Source organism: Ovis aries, chromosome 11 (assembly GCF_016772045.2).
Source record: "Ovis aries strain OAR_USU_Benz2616 breed Rambouillet chromosome 11, ARS-UI_Ramb_v3.0, whole genome shotgun sequence".
NCBI lineage: Eukaryota > Metazoa > Chordata > Mammalia > Artiodactyla > Bovidae > Ovis > Ovis aries.
Window position 1 is genome coordinate 51,633,337 of NC_056064.1, and position 17,961 is coordinate 51,651,297.

General features: G+C 38.8%; 1 protein-coding gene across 7 annotated transcripts in view; it reads right to left on the minus strand.

The window, feature by feature from the left end:
- RNF213 (ring finger protein 213) overlaps nt 1–17,961 on the minus strand; it is a 127,725-nt gene that overhangs the window by 22,549 nt on the left and 87,215 nt on the right. For all 7 annotated transcript variants that reach the window (XM_060395801.1, XM_060395802.1, XM_060395800.1 and 4 more), the window contains 9 exons: nt 17,485–17,639; nt 16,094–16,300; nt 15,582–15,763; nt 7,871–7,991; nt 5,291–5,391; nt 4,995–5,177; nt 3,755–3,924; nt 3,570–3,669; nt 119–230 (listed from right to left, as the gene is read on the minus strand). In XM_060395801.1, the coding sequence (XP_060251784.1) occupies nt 119–230; nt 3,570–3,669; nt 3,755–3,924; nt 4,995–5,177; nt 5,291–5,391; nt 7,871–7,991; nt 15,582–15,763; nt 16,094–16,300; nt 17,485–17,639 (1,331 nt within the window). The remainder of the gene's footprint in view (nt 1–118; nt 231–3,569; nt 3,670–3,754; nt 3,925–4,994; nt 5,178–5,290; nt 5,392–7,870; nt 7,992–15,581; nt 15,764–16,093; nt 16,301–17,484; nt 17,640–17,961) is intronic.

Sequence of the window (17,961 nt, forward strand, 5' to 3'; positions counted from 1 at the left end):
GTAATGTCACCACATAAATTATATTCCATAAATCTTCAGAAAAACACTATTCCATTGCATAAACCATGTGGTTCTGAGAGCCTGCAAAAGAAAAGTAGTGAGGTGATAGTCAGCTTACCTCCAGGCAGTTGCTAAAGAGCATGTACAGTTCGGTTTTATCTTCAGCCAGGAATGGTTTCTTTTCTAACTCGGACAAGTAAGTCTGAATATATTCTTTCACATCACAGAAGCTAGGAAAGGAGAAATATTATATATACCTGGTTAGCTAAGGTCTGGAAACCCATTTTGTCAAAACAAAGGTATGAAGTATCTATCTGCCTATTATTCATTTCCTGCTTCCTGTATAATTATATATATACACACGTACACAGCTAGGAAGATCCCCTGGAGAACAGAATGGCAACTCACTCCAGTATTCTTGCCTGGAGAATTCCATGGACAGAGGAGCCTGGCAGACTACAGTCCATGGGGTCACAAAGTGTTGGACACTACTGAGCAACTAACACTTCCACTTTCTCATGTACATGGATGTGTTTATATAGTTTATAACATGATTTTATGAAGAATATTTTAGCACCAACTTGGAGGAATAGAAAATTCCATATTTCAGATGGGCTTCCCAGGTGGTTCAGTGGTAAAGAATCTGCCTGCTAATGCAGGAGACTCGGGTTTGTTCCCTGGGTCAGGAAGATTCCCTGGAGGAAGAAATGGCAACCCACTCCAGTATTTTTGCCTGGAGAATCCCATGGACAGAGAAGCCTGGCAGGCTTTAGTCCATGGGATTGCAAAAGAGTCAGACATGACATAGTGACTATATAATAACAATTTTATATCAGCTGTTCTCAAATTTTTGGCTCCAGGACTCCTTAACAGACTTAAAAATTAATGAGAACCACAAAGAGCTTTTGCTTCTATTGGTTATATCTTTTGATATTTACAATAATAGAAATTAAAACTAAGAAAAATTGAAAATATATATCAATATTCATCATTTAAAATAACCATACTAATCACATATTAACATAAATAATATTTTTAAAAATCTTTTCCAAAACAAAATTTCATTAGTAAGAAGGGCATTGTTTTTCAATCCTATAAACCTTTTTAATGCCTAGCTTAACAGAAGTTCACTGGATTCTCAAATCTGCTTCTGCTTCTAGTTGGTTTCACTATATTATATGAGGAAAATCTGGTCTCACACATTATGTAGTTGGAAAAGGGAGAAATATTTTAGTAGTCTTTTCAGGTAAATATGGATACTCTTTTTTGATACTACACCAAAAATGATAGATGATAATTTCTAAAGATTAGTTTCAATGTGCAATCTGAAACCTTATCAATGCACTTTTCATAGTTAATTACATTAAAATCAAATAATCTGCCTTGCACATCAGACAGATTTCTTTTTGATCAATGCACAGTTCTGTGACATCAAGAATCAGTTACTTCATAAATACTGGTTCGCTGAGCTGTGCATAGTTGGCAAATGTTGACATTTTAATTCTATATTTTATAAAATCTTACATTCATTAATATCAACACCCATGTTATCAAAAAGTTTGTACATATTAGAAAGCCGACAGGCTCACAGTGGAGAATACAAGTTTTCCAACATTTTATTTTGTTTTTTAATTTAGCCATGCTGAGACTTGAAGGATCTTAATTACCTGACCAGGGACTGAACCTGGATCTTTGGCAATGAAAGCATGCAGTCCTAACCACTAGATCGCCAGGGAATTCCTCCAAACCTTTAAATGTCTGCTTATAAACTTGAATTTTATAATCAGTAACTAAACCCTCAGTTTGTGACAGGCTCACTTCACTTTTTTTCAAGAAAATGCCCAGGTTTGAGCGTCATTTGTCAGTCATTCTTTCAAGTAAAAGCGGTATTTCACAAAAAGAGCAGCCAGATCAGGATGTAACTCAAAAACTGCAGGAGTGGTATTCCTTGAGACAACCTTGTACCTTGATGTGCTGCTGGAGGCTTTGTGTGTACCTCTCATTATAATGCAACATTAACAGTCATATCCTTAAGAGCGGGGATTTAGTAGAATTAATAATTTTTACAGCTTCATCAAGGATATTACATGAAACTGGCATTTTTAAAAATTACATGTGCACGGTGGGGACAGAAATAATGGCCACTACCAGGGTCTTTCTCACGCTAAGATGCTAGCAGCTTTATCTCTCATCACTTTAGTAACATCAGTGCAAACACCAACAAGTTGAAAAAGTCACATGCCATCTTAGTGTTATTTGCAGTCTGGTCAACACTGTCCCATGCACGGGTCTGCCCAGACAGCAGGTGCCTACATTTCCATAAAGAATGTAAGTCCAGTCTGATTCATTCTTAACATACAAAAGCACATGAACCACAAAAAGTAATGACAGAACCAAGTAGTTTTCAACCCAGGGAATGACCATTCATATTTTTAAACTGTGTTTATGTCTCAAGATTTTTATTTCAAAATCAGTTCTGTAAATTTAACTCTAAATATTCCAGAACAAAGCATTTACCTTTGAGTGTAGTTTACACTCATATTAATGTGTCTATACTTTATGTCAAGAGATATACATGTCAATGACACTTTTCCTTTTCTCTAAGCAAGGAGATTCACATGAATACAGATTTCACACATTTCCCAAAATTAATGAAAATCACAGAACAGCAAGAGGCTCTTTTCATATCTCAAGGCAACCGTGTCTGTCTATATGCCTTAAGAGCCATTTTTGGGTATAGCAAACAATGTATTTTAAGAGCATTTTATTTGAAAATCCTGTTTGAAAAGACTATTTCATAAATAGTGTGTGGTGGGGGGCAGTCACCAAAATAAAATGTCTGTAGACAAGGCTGCAGTGGATCCCTGTTTTAAACATAAATCTAATCTCTATCTTAAAGATTTCGGACATTTAAGTTAGAAGTAGTTGTGTTTGTTGGAACTTTTCTAATAGCACCTTGATTTTGCCATCACCTCAAGGTGAACTCTCTCAAGTTAGGACACAGGTTGAGAAACAGAGTATATTCCAAAAGAAATCTTCCGAATACAGATCAGCTTTCTAAGAATTTTTAAAAATAACATAATTCAACAAGCCTATTGAGCTGAGGTGCCATATGGGCTTCCCTGTTCATTTATAGAATCAGAGAACCTTAAGAGCAGAAGCAAAACTTAGACAACATCAAGAGCAAGGAGGTTGAGTGGAGATTCTAAGTCACAGTCCAAAAACCCACAAAACTTTGTAGCTGTGGAACTGAGATGAGACCTGCAGATTCCGGACTCCCGACTTCCTGCACCCACATGTCTCACAGCGCTCTGGCCCCTTCTCCCAAATCTGTCTTCTTCCTAAACATGTACTTATGGCCATACTGAACTCATGGCCAGCGTGTGATATGCCAAGGATACAACGCATACAGATAAAGGAACCAGGGCGTCTCTTGCTAAAGAAGCTTTCCCAGATAGTGAGCTAGCTACCAGTTCTGCAAAGAATGCTTTGTGGCAAAGAAAAAAGATGAGGAAAAAAAAAAAGAAGTCAAGGTGTTTCCGAGGCAACTCCATGTTCGTGGTGCTCACCTGTATTTTAAAAGCAGTTTCAGTACCACTGAGCGGATCACGGGGGTCTTATCCACGACATCATCAAAAGGAGAAAGAGATTTTGTGTGTTCACGGCGTCCTAAAACCAGCAGGAGAAAGGTAGATCACTGTTCACATCAGACATAAAAAGTGAGATGAAGAACTGAATTTTTAACTCCACTCACGTTGGGGAGCCTCTCGAAGGAGCTCCTTCTCTACAAAGAGTAAGGATAGCAGGTCTTTGACTACTTCCTTCTGAGGTGGAGAATTGTCTTTGAAGCACATGGTAGTAACCAGGTCCACGAAGAAACTATTGCACATCTGCCGGAAGCGGGCATGTTTCTCAATGACCTCCCTTGGGAATGGTTAAAAACCATGGTTAAAAGTCTGATAAACTGTGTTCCAGAATCCCTCCCTACAGAGTGCTCTGGGATTTGGATAGCTTTTTTTTTTTTTTTAATTAAAAGATGCAAGTATCTCCTTATATCGATTAGAATCAGTCTCCAAAAACTGCAACAGATAGTACGCACACATAGCTCTTTTGAGAAAGACTTTGATCATTTGGACCATCTAGTAATAGCCTTTATATCCCAAGAGTTTCTCAAAGCTCCCATCTACTGGACTTGTCTTGTGCCCTACTTTTAGAAGGCATGAGAAGGGAAGAAAACCAACCTCTTGGGCTATTTTAATCAGTGCCCTAAAGGCACTTAGTCAGACAATAGCTGGCTTTAGCCTCAAATCATAGAACACGGATGGCATTTACACATCAAGAAGATAAGCCAGTTGCATCTAAATTCTTTGGGTACTCGTGAAGGCTTTAATTAGTTTACAAGTTTCTGGGTTTTTTCCTCTAATTTTTCAATCTCCTTCTTCTATACACATGCATGTCTTGGGGAAAGGATAATTTTCAGCCACTAGGTGTTTATAAAAGTACATAAATAGTTGTCTTTGTTAGGACACTTCTCTGCTATGAGGCTTTCTAAGGTCAATAGTATATTTTTAAAATAATTTTATTTATTTTTGGCAGTGCTGGGTCTTCATCGCTGTGCAGGTTTTTCCTCTAGTTGTGCTAAGCAGGGTCTACTCTCCAGTTGCTGTGCTCAGGCTTCTCATTACGGTAGCTTCTCTAGTTGCGGAGCAAAGACTCTAGGGTGCCTAGACTTCAGTAGTTGCGGTACATGGGCTCAACAGTTGGGGCTCAAAGGCTCTAGAACACAGGCTCAATAACTGTGGTGCACAGGCTTATTTGCTCCACCATGTGTGGGATCTTCTCGGATCAGGGACCAAACCCATGTCTCTAGCATTGGCAGGTGGATTCTTTACCACTGAGCCACCAGGGAAGCCCAATAGTTATATTTTTGAATACTGTACTTGCAAAAAAGGAAGAAAAAGGAGAAAGCTTTCTCAAGAGAAAGGCTATTTTACCTGTGCTCCTGGGAAACAGTTGGAGAGTATCTGTCTGGTAAGTCGGTTAAACACAAGGGGCATCCCATATGCCCTTGGGTGAGGTTAACTTGAATGCAGCGCAGGCAGAATACATGGTCACAGGGCAGGCAGACAGGATCCTGTGCATCTCCCAGGCAGATGGGGCACGGCTGAACCCCAAACCTAGAAGCCAAGAAGGGTGGCCAGTTTTAAAGCAGGCGAGTGGGACATGAGAAGCGAAAAAAAACAAAGCTTCCGAATTCTCAACCTTGCGGATCCCTAACCCCAAATCTCACCTGGTGAAACTCTCGCTGACCTGGTCTTTACATTTACGAAGAGTAGTCATCACCGCCATGAAAGGCCTGTGGGTCTTCATGTCAGAGTTCTCTAGCAGGCACTGAAGGAGAAGGGCATTGGCAGGAGGGCGGAGGACAGTGAGAGAGAGCAGAGGTCAGCCAGGCAGCAAGACATGGCACGCCCTCTGCCGCTGGTGGAGCTAGACAGTTAAGACTCTGCTGTCTGTAGTGCAAGGCTTTTTAAAATTTTATTTAGCAGTTTCTTTAACTTTGAATGCTCATTGTGACTATGCTGTTTTGGGGAGAAGACCAATATTCTCAGCTTTAGATTTTCCCCTTCTTCCTTTTTTTTTAAGGCATACCGCCTCTTTTCATTATATTTCAAACTATAAATGATAATATAGTGACCATCTGTGTATCCAACAAGCTTTAAGTAATCTTGGGATTTTCTGAATATTTGCTTTATCAGTTTCTGAATAACCAAATGTTACAGGTGTAGTTTCAACTTCAAGTATATCCCTTTCTACTCCCAGGCCCAGGGAACCACATTCCTAAATTCCCACTTCTACTAGATTTCCACCCATGCATGCATGCATGCAACTCTGTATTAGGGACATCACACTACACCTAAGCTTGGCAATTTCCATTTTTCATTGATAAAAGTAGGTTCAGATCATTCATGTTTACTACTGCATGGTACTTGTTGACAAATACATTGGTTATCTATTTTCCTGTTAATGAACATTTAGGATGTTCCCAATTTCTTGCAATTACAAACATTTCTGGACCCAACATTCTTCCATGTGTCTGAGTGGAAACAGGAAAATTCCCTAGGGTATATATTTAGAAGTGGAAACACTGTTTCTTAGGAAAGACATATCTTTAATGACATAAGATAGTGAGTTTAATTGGTATGCTTAGGGAATTTACTGGTTAGATATGATGCTTGTTATAGGTGTTTGTAAACATAATATACATATTATGTATGAAATTTCCTTTCTATTCCTAATTTGGCAAGAGTATCCGTTTACCAAATTATATATTTTATGAAAAGCTTTTTTTGTACCTTTTGAAATAATCATTTGCAGTGTATTTTTTGATTTATTATGTAACTGATGACATTTATAGGTTTTATAACTTTGAGCTATCCTTGAATTCCAGGACTAATCTTACTTGGAAATTATGAGTTTTTAATACCTTGCTAAATTTGATCTGTTAAATAAAATATTCAAAAATGGCCAAAGGACTTGAATAGACATTTTCCAAAGAAGGTATACAAACAGGCAATAAGCACATGGAAAAATACTCCACATCACTAGTCACTAGGGAAATACAAACCAAACAACATTGAGATGGTGCTCTGTGATGACCTAGACGGGTAGGATAAGGGGAAGGGAGGCTCAACAGGGATGCTGTTGAGCTGATTCATGTTGTTGTACGCAGAAACTAACAACATTGTAAAGCAATTATACACCAATAAAAAAAACCCAACACCACAATGAAATACCACTGCATACCCATTGGGAGGGTTATTATTTTAAAAATGGAAAATAACAAGTATTGGTAGGGATGTGGGAAGGTGGAGCCCTGGGTCATTGCTGGTGGGAATGTAAAATGGTGTGGCAATTGTGGGAAACAGTATGGTGATTCCTCAAAATGCCAAACATGGAATTACCATGTGATCCAGCAATTCCACTTTTAAGTACACACTTAAAATTAAAGAATTAAAGTAGTGACTCAAATAGATACTTCTACACCCAGGTTCATAGCGGCATTTCACCAAAAGGTGGAAACATCGCAAGCGTCCATCAACAAATGGCTGGATAAACAGAATGTGCTCTCTCCATACAGTGGAATCTTCCTTAGCCTTAAAGAGGAAGGCAATTCTGACACCTGCTACAATGTGGACAGATCTTGAGAACATGAAGTATGCTAGTTAAAACAGGACATTTCAAAGGTTGCACAGCAAAGCTGCTGGCAGTGCTTGTGTGAAGTTCCCAGTGGGCAGAGGCTGTTTTCCCTGAGAGGCCACTGATGCTGAAAGGACGGTCACTTTTTCTGCAGGGTATTATCCTGTGTGGCACCAACTTAATAATGGGTGTCAAGGGGCAAAGACATGGGCCTTCCTGTGCCCTTGGTCCCACCAACAGCACTGTGTTGGGAAGTCCGCAAGTCCAGCGGCATTCTCTTACACCCCCGTCTTCCTGATCATGGCAGTGGCAAGCTGCTCCCGCTGTGGGCCAGGCTGCTGGTCTTTCTAGGGCCACTGGAGGCCTGGTTGGAGCCCACCCTTCAGTCCTCCCAAGCAGATTTGCTGCATTGATAGTTCCTTTTCCTGCAAGAAACCCTAAATGACATACCTTGACTTACCACTCAGGAGAGGGTAAAAATTAAACCATTAAATGCCACAAATAGAGCAGCTTATGTGATGAAATCACTTTCCTTACTACATTCAGATAAAACTGTCAGAGCAGAAAGGGAATATACCACCTCACTGATAGAGGTTAGGTCATGCTTCAATTGTGCTTCCTCTTACAAAGAGGCAGACCTCTGCCTGCAAGGCAGAACCTTTGCGCTTACCTTATTCAGCAAGGAGACATAGTCAGTCACCAGCTCACGCAGCTCAGGAATTTGACTCTCCGTCTCCAGCAGCACGTGCTCCACAAAGAGCGAGATGGAGAAAATGCGATTCCAGTCGGTTCTGTCAAGAGAGGGGTTCCCTCACTCAGCTTTGACAAAAAGCACCTGAGACAGAAGGCAGAGGTGCAGGGAGGTAGTTTCAAGGCACAGGAGTTGAATAGTTAAGAAAAGGAGCAGATCTTAAAGTATTATAGAGAAATCATAGAGAGACTGTTCTCTTATCACTGTGGAATTATGTTAGAAATCAATATCAAAAAATATTTGAAAATAACCCACATATTTTCAACTGTAATGTGACATTTATCAACAGAAATCTTTGACTTAGCCACTGAAAGCCTCAGTAAAGCTAGAAGACTGAAAACACAGAGGGTGATGGCAGAGAAGAAAAGATTTAAATGAGAAAAATCAAAGTGAGAAATTAATATCCAGGATACTTAAAAAAACCCCATGTATTTGGAAATTAACTGTCCACTTTTAAATGGTAGATGTATATAAGAAGCCATAACAAGGAAAATTAGAAAATATCTGTAACATAATAAGAGTGAAAAGAGAATTTCTCAGAATTTGTTGTACGCAGCTGAAGCAACTGAATACAATGTGGAATCTTAAATAAGACATGAAAATAAATAATGGACACTAACCTAAAATTTTGAGAAATTTGAACAAAATCTATACTTAATAATACTGTATCACATGTTGATTTCTTGCCCTTTTTTTTTTTTTTTTACAATATGGTATTTCTTTATATTCTCAGAACTGGATTAGAAGTTTCAAACTTCATCCAAAAAAATTTAACTCACTAAGATAATAAACTTTCTAGTCTTTAAGCAAGAATATTAGATGCCAAAATACATGGAAGTATATCAATGTTATGGTGAATAAATATTAGAAATCTAGCATTCTATTCACATTAAGTCAAACAAGTAGAATCAAAATGTCATAAACTTTTTTGCTAAGCAAAAATTCATGTCTCTAAAATACATATTTTAATTATACATACTATATTTATAGTTACATATACGTATCTGTGTATGTACAAAAGTTTTTTTACTATGCTAGATCAAGGCTTAAGAAAGAACAATAAACAAGAGACAGAAATTGGAAAATATAAACTAAATGAAGCGGGAGCACTGAATATGAAATAGAAAAAGTGAAACAAACTAGAGAAAAGTAACAAATCATCATATAGTCCAATTGTTTTTAAACATGGATAATCATTAGAAACACATCTGGAACTCTGGAGAAAAAAGCAAAACATGGGCATTTGTATTTTTCAAAAAATTCCAAGATAATTCTGATATGCCTCTGGATTTTAAAAAGTATTACAATTATCCCAAAACCTTTGATGTCTCATAACCCATTATGGGTCACTCCACTGCACTCCAGAGAGAAGAAACCCAGCTCCACCCACCAAAACTCCAACACAAGCCTCCCTAACCAGGAAACCTTGACAAACCACTGATAGAACCCCACCCAAAGTGAGGAAGCTCCATAATAAAGAGAACTCCACAAATTACCAGAACATAAAAAGGCCACCCCAAACGCAGCAATATAACCAAGATGAAGAGACAGAGGAATACTCAGCAGGTAAAGGAACAGGAGAGTTGCCCACCAAACCAAACCAAAGAAGAAGTAGGGAATCTACCGGAGAAGGAATTCCGAATATTGATAGTAAAAATGATCCAAAATCTTGAAATCAAAATGGAAACACAGATAAATAGCCTAGAGACAAGGATTGAGAAGATGCAAGAAAGGTTTAACAAGGACCTAGAAGAAAAATAAAAAAGAGTCAAAATATAATGAATAACGCAATAAATGAGATCAGAAACACTCTGGAGGCAACAAATAGTAGAATAACGGAGGCAGAGGATAGGATTAGTGAAATAGAAGATAGAATGGTAGAAAAATGAATCAGAGAGGAAACAAGAAAAACGAATTAAAAGAAACGAGGACAATCTCAGAGACCTCCAGGACAATATGAAACGCTCCAACATTCGAATTATAGGAGTCCCAGAAGAAGAAGACAGAAAGAAAGATCATGAGAAAATCCTTGAGGAGATAATAGTTGAAAACTTCCCTAAAATGGGGAAGGAAATAATCACCCAAGTCCAAGAAACACAGAGAGTTCCAAATAGGATAAACCCAAGGCGAAACACCCCAAGACACATATTAATCAAATTAACAAAGATCAAACACAAAGAACAAATACTAAAAGCAGCAAGGGAAAAACAACAAATAACACACAAGGGGATTCCCATAAGGATAACAGCTGATCTTTCAATAGAAACTCTTCAGGCCAGGAGGGAATGGCAAGACATACTTAAAGTGATGAACGACAATAACCTACAGCCCAGATTACTGTACCCAGCAAGGATCTCATTCAAATACGAAGGAGAAATCAAAAGCTTTACAGACAAGCAAAAGCTGAGAGAATTCAGCACCACCAAACCAGCTCTCCAACAAATTCTAAAGGATATCCTCTAGACAGGAAACACGAAAGGGTGTATAAACCCGAACCCAAAACAATAAAATAAATGGTAACGGGATCATACTTATCAATAATTACCTTAAACGTAAATGGGTTGAACGCCCCAACCAAAAGACAAAGACTGGCCGAATGGATACAAAAACAAGACCCCTCTATATGCTGCTTACAAGAGACCCACCTCAAAACAAGGGACACATACAGACTGAAAGTGAAGGGCTGGAAAAAGATATACCACGCAAATAGAGACCAAAAGAAAGCAGGAGTGGCAATACTCATTTCCGATAAAATAGACTTTAAAACAAAGGCTGTGAAAAGAGACAAAGAAGGCCACTACATAATGATCAAAGGAACAATCCAAGAAGAAGATATAACAATTATAAATATATATGCACCCAATATAGGAGCACCACAATATGTAAGACAAATGCTAACAAGTATGAAAGGGGAAATCAACAATAACACAATAATAGTGGGAGACTTTAATACCCCACTCACACCTATGGACAGATCAACTAAACAGAAAATTAACAAAGAAACGCAAACTTTAAATGATACATTAGATCAGTTAGACCTAATTGATATCTATAGGACATTTCACCCCAAAACAATGAATTTCACCTTTTTTTCAAGTGCTCATGGAACCTTCTCCAGGATAGATCACATCCTGGGCCATAAATCTAAACTTGATAAATTCAAAAAAATCGAAATCATCCCAAGCATCTTTTCTGACCATAATGCATTAAGATTAGATCTCAATTACAGGAGAAAAACTGTTAAAAATTCCAACATATGGAGGATGAACGACACACTTCTGAATAACCAACAAATCACAGAAGAAATCAAAAAGAAATCAAAATATGCATAGAAACTAATGAAAATGAAAACACAACAACCCAAAACCTGTGGGACACTATAAAAGCAGTGCTAAGAGGAAAGTTCATAGCAATACAGGCATACCTCAAGAAACAAGAAAAAAGCCAAATAAATAACCTAACTCTACAACTAAAGCAACTAGAAAAGGAAGAGTTGGAGAACCCCAGTTAGTAGAAGGAAAGAAATCTTAAAAATTAGGGCAGAAATAAATGCAAAAGAAACAAAAGAGACCATAGCAAAAATCAACAAAGCCAAAAGCTGGTTCTTTGAAAGGATAAATAAAATTGACAAACCATTAGCCAGACTCATCAAGAAGCAAAGAGAGAAAAATCAAATCAATAAAATTAGAAATGAAAATGGAGAGATCACAACAGACAACACAGAAATACAAAGGATCTTAAGAGACTACTATCAGCAGTTGTATGCCAATAAAATGGACAACGTGGAAGAAATGGACCAATTCTTAGAAAAGTACAATTTTCCAAAACTGAACCAGGAAGAAATAGAAAATCTTAACAGACCCATCACAAGCACGGAAATTGAAACTGTAATCAGAAATCTTCCAGCAAACAAAAGCCCAGGTCCAGACGGCTTCACAGCTGAATTCTACCAAAAATTTCAAGAAGAGCTAACACCTATCCTCCTCAAACTCTTCCAGAAAATTGCAGAGGAAGGTAAACTTCCAAACTCATTCTATGAGGCCACCATCACCCTAATACCAAAACCTGACAAAGATGTCACAAAAAAAGAAAACTACAGGCCAATATCACTGATGAACATAGATGCAAAAATCCTCAACAAAATTCTAGCAATCAGAATCCAACAACACATTAAAAAGATCATACACCATGACCAAGTGGGCTTTATCCCAGGGATGCAAGCATTCTTCAATATCCGCAAATCAATCAATGTAATTCACCACATTAACAAATTGAAAAATAAAAACCATATGATTATCTCAATAGATGCAGAGAAGGCTTTTGACAAAATTCAACATCCATTTATGATAAAAACTCTCCAGAAAGCAGGAATAGAAGGAACATACCTCAACATAATAAAAGCTATCTATGACAAACCCACAGCAAACATTATCCTCAATGGTGAAAAATTGAAAGCACTTCCCCTAAAGTCAGGAACAAGACAAGGGTGTCCACTTTCACCACTACTATTCAACATAGTTCTGGAAGTTTTGGCCACAGCAATCAGAGCAGAAAAAGAAATAAAAGGAATCCAAATTGGAAAAGAAGAAGTAAAACTCTCACTGTTTGCAGATGACATGATCCTCTACATGGAAAACCCTAAAGACTCCACCAGAAAATTACTAGAGCTAATCAATGAATATAGTAAAGTTGCAGGATATAAAATCAACACACAGAAATCCCTTGCATTCCTATACACGAATAATGAGAAAGTAGAAAAAGAAATTAAGGAAACAATTCCATTCACCATTGCAACGAAAAGAATAAAATACTTAGGAATATATCTACCTAAAGAAACTAAAGACTTATATATAGAAAACTATAAAACACTGATGAAAGAAATCAAGGAGGACACTAATAGATGGAGAAATATACCATGTTCATGGATCGGAAGAATCAATATAGTGAAAATGAGTATACTACCCAAAGCAATTTACAAATTCAATGCAATCCCTATCAAGCTATCAGCCACATTTTTCACAGAACTAGAACAAATAATTTCAAGATTTGTATGGAAATACAAAAAACCTCGAATAGCCAAAGCAATCTTGAGAAAGAAGAATGGAACTGGAGGAATCAACTTGCCTGACTTCAGGCTCTACTACAAAGCCACAGTCATCAAGACAGTATGGTACTGGCACAAAGACAGACATATAGATCAATGGAACAAAATAGAAAGCCCAGAGATAAATCCACACACATATGGACACCTTATCTTTGACAAAGGAGGCAAAAATATACAATGGAGTAAAGACAATCTCTTTAACAAGTGGTGCTGGGAAAACTGGTCAACCACTTGTAAAAGAATGAAACTAGATCACTTCCTAACACCGCACACAAAAATAAACTCAAAATGGATTAAAGATCTAAATGTAAGATCAGAAACTATAAAACTCCTAGAGGAGAACATAGGCAAAACACTCTCAGACATAAATCACAGCAGGATCCTCTATGATCCACCTCCCAGAATTCTGGAAATAAAAGCAAAAATAAACAAGTGGGATCTAATTAAAATTAAAAGCTTCTGCACAACAAAGGAAAATATAAGCAAGGTGAAAAGACAGCCTTCTGAATGGGAGAAAATAATAGCAAATGAAGCAACTGACAAACAACTAATCTCAAAAATATACAAGCAACTTATGCAGCTCAATTCCAGAAAATAAACGACCCAATCAAAAAATGGGCCAAAGAACTAAATAGACATTTCTCCAAAGAAGACATATGGATGGCTAACAAACCCATGAAAAGATGCTCAACATCACTCATTATCAGAGAAATGCAAATCAAAACCACAATGAGGTACCACTTCACACCAGTCAGAATGGCTGCAATCCAAAAATCTGCAAGTAATAAATGCTGGAGAGGGTGTGGAGAAAAGGGAACCCTCCTACACTGTTGGTGGGAATGCAAACTAGTACAGCCACTATGGAGAACAGTGTGGAGATTCCTTAAAAAATTGCAAATAGAACTACCTTATGACCCAGCAATCCCACTTCTGGGCATACACACCGAGGAAACCAGAATTGAAAGAGACACATGTACCCCAATGTTCATCGCAGCACTGTTTATAATAGCCAGGACATGGAAACAACCTAGATGTCCATCAGCAGATGAATGGATAAGAAAGCTGTGGTACATATACACAATGGAGTATTACTCAGCCGTTAAAAAGAATTCATTTGAATCAGTTCTGATGAGATGGATGAAACTGGAGCCGATTATACAGAGTGAAGTAAGCCAGAAAGAAAAACACCAATACAGTATACTAACACATATATATGGAATTTAGGAAGATGGCAATGACGACCCTGTATGCAAGACAGGGAAAGAGACACAGATGTGTATAACGGACTTTTTGGACTCAGAGGGAGAGGGAGAGGGTGGGATGATTTGGGAGAATGACAGTCTAACATGTATACTATCATGTAAGAATTGAATCGTCAGTCTATGTCTGATGCAGGATGCAGCATGCTTGGGGCTGGTGCATGGGGATGACCCAGAGAGATGTTATGGGGAGGGAAGTGGGAGGGGGGTTCATGTTTGGGAACACATGTAAGAATTAAAGATTTTAAAATTAAAAAAAAATAAAAATAAAAATAAAAAGTATTACAGGTTTTTCTATTAAATGGTAGTTTTACTGATATAGAACTCTATTATTTTCTGTTGACCAATCATAACAATGGTATTAAGTGAATAAATAATAGTTATATAATCACAATAGTAAAAGGTGTTTACCGTTTTCATGTTTCAATACCTTTAGACCGTGAAGCTTTCATACCTTGGATATGTTCTAATGTCTCTTAGTTTACAGTCTATGGGAACTTGAACAGAATTTCTTTCCTACTGTTGTGTGAAAATTACAAAAACTTTATTACGTTGAATTGGTTCATGGTGCTTTTCAGATCTACTGTATTTGCTTACTTTTCTGTATATTCATTCTATTAATTTTTGAGAGTTTGATATTGAAAATACAACTAAAAATCTTAATTAATCTATTTAAGAAATAATTGTAATATATGGTGGAACTATATGTAACTTTGTTTTGTATCTTCCAAATTTCCTGGAAATGTGTTATCATACTTTCATAATTTAAAAAATAAAAACGAAAGGGGGAAAAAAAGGAGCAGGTGAGAAGGTAAGTGAATTAGGTAGAAGCCCTTTGTGATGTTCTCCCTGACCTCTACCCACTTCTGTCTTTCTCCTCCCCACAGACTCCCAGCTCAGACAACTCAAGTTCTATGCCTCTGCCCATGTCTGGTGACTCCCACCTCGCCCTTAAAGGCCAGCCCAGGACTTGTCCTCTGGGAAGTCTACCCCGAGTGCATGCCCTTTCTCTGTCACCCTGCTGGGGTCCTCTGCAGCTGCTCCTTCTCCCACAGGATCATAATAATCCGCTCACCTCTGCATCGGCCCCAGCACTCTGTGCACTCCCTGAATGCTCAGTTCTCTCCTGTTTTTCTAGGATCATTGCGATGCCTGGCATTTAAGTAGGCTTCCACAGATGTTATAGAATGAATGAGGAAAGGCCCACTTCCAGCTATAGGAACATCTGCCCTCTCTCTCTGATGTGCCTGGGGTTCCTGGGTCTCACCTGATATCTCTGATGAGGGTTCTGGTCATCATCCCACAGTCCTGCATGTACCCTTCTGAGCAGAGGAGCTCCAGTGGCATGGAAAGATTCTTCACAGTCTGTAACCAAGCTTGGGGACTGGGCTTCAGGAGGTTTTCCGTCAGCATTTCAGCACAGGCCACTGCTGCCAACACATCCAGACTCTGGGGAGCAGAGAACAGGCCCATGACTGAGCAGTCTGTCCCCCGACCCCCATTGGGCTGCTCTAAGCCTTAATTCGGAGGTCCTGGGTGTTTTCCTTGTGTTCCAGGCTTGGAGCTTCCTCTTTCATTGTCTTGGGATCTAGGAGGCATGAGTTAGATGTATTCTAACTGAGAAGCCACACTAACGTGTGTGCTGGTGAAGATGTCTCCCAGTTGGAACAAGGCCCATAAGCTTCCCCTTCCCAGGGTAGGGGTGGGAGCACCCCTCCCTCCACACTCGCTTGAGGAGGCCAAGCTACAGGCATGAAAGATCCCTAAGAGGGGCCATACCATCTCATGTCTAGCCCAGTTGTGGTTCTCTGTGCCTTTTGTAAGGCTTAGTAGAATTGGAGGGTGGATGGTCAAGATCCTGGAGAAGTTCTGTAGCCGGTTTCTGAAACGGTGGTAGGCGAGGTGCACTAATGGTAAGGAGACCTCTTTCTCTGGCATTCCTGCATTCAGCTGATTGATGCAGGACCATAGAGCCATCTGCAGAACCTGGGATGAAAAACAAGCTTTTATTATATTATTTGTAAAGTATTTTTTTAAAAAGCTACATTTTGCTTGTGGAAAATGAGAACCATTCAAAAATGACAAAAAAGAAAATTAAAAACCATGCACACTACTAGTATCTCACTTTTACTGTTTGGTGTTATCCCTTCTAGACATTTCTAGATCCATACCTCTTCTCCCAGTGACCCCCAAATTAGCATCACAATGTATTCCTGATCTTTTTCCACTTCACAAGCATTGCTCTATCACAAGCACACCTGAAGAACATTGTTTTTAATGGCTGCACAATAACAATCAAATGGCTGTACTTTAACTGGTCCATCCCTTACGTTTTGACAAGTAAATTGTTTCTAATTTTCCATTTTTAGAAATAGAACTGAAAAGAACATTCCTATGAATAAAATATTTGTCTACATCTCTGATAATGTTCTCAAGATCAAATCACCAGTTCAGATTTTGTTCAGAAGTTCTCCATTCACCCAAACGGTTTACAGAACCACCACGCTGTTCACACCACCTTTGGCAATGGAGGAACTTCTGGCCATTTTTAAAAAACCAGTTTTGCCACATAGACAAAAATGATGGTAGCCGAAAGTTGTTCATGCCTGTTGATTTACTAGTGAGGCTGAGAATTTTCCTCTCTTTCCTGGACATCTGTATAATTATTCTGTTAATAGTCAACTTATAACTTTTATTCGTTTTTAAAGATTAGAGGATGTTCTTATTGATTCCTATGAACACTTTATTAACCCTTAATCATGCTGGTTGTACCTTCTCAAATCTGCCAGTTTCCTTTTTTATGTACTGAAGTTTGAAATCTTCAATATTTCCATTGAAATTTCAGTTACTCTTATTATTAACTTGCTGTGGTCAGTTAAATATTTACCTAGTTTTCTTCAAGAAAAACTAAACATTTTAAAAGAAAGCATCACAGGAAATTGGAGGTCTTCTTCCTGTTACTAAAATCTCCATGCTTTAGGGGTGCTGAGAGGTGGGGTAAGTGTCCAGCCTCGAGGGTTCTGAAGGTGTGAGTGGCATTTTCTCACACCACTCTCCTCTTGGGCCACATTCTGTTCCACAGACACTGCAGCTCCGGCAGTGGAGCAAGCTCCATGTCGGTATTTTGTCCACTTATGCCAGCCTTGCCCTGACCTCGAGTCAGTACTTACGTTTAACTGCTCCCAAGTGGACACTCTCATGGTCAAGAGAAGGAAATCTTTCAGGTAACACTGAAGAAGCTCCTGCCGCTGGTCCACTGTGAGCTGAGCAAGAAAACTGCCCAGTGGGGTCTTCTGAAAGAGTTCTAGTAACTTCTTTGCCAGTCCTGCGGGGAAGGGCAGGGGGAGGTGGCGGGGGAGGGAGAGAGATCCCCTGGGGTGAAGACGGTGACCGTGACTCCCCTTACCCACCAAACGCCTTTTTAGGTTCATTTCTGGACACTTCAGATATTTTCCCAGTGAAGTAACAGTAACAAAGTCAGAAGGAATGCTCTATTCTGGTCATAAAAGCCTGCATGTGTGCTAAGAAGTCGCTTCAGTCATGTCTGACCTTTGTGTCCCTGTGGACTATAGTCTGCAAGGCTCCTCTGTCCATGGGATTCTCCAGGCAAGAATACTGGAGTAGGTTGCCATGCCCTCCTCCAGGGG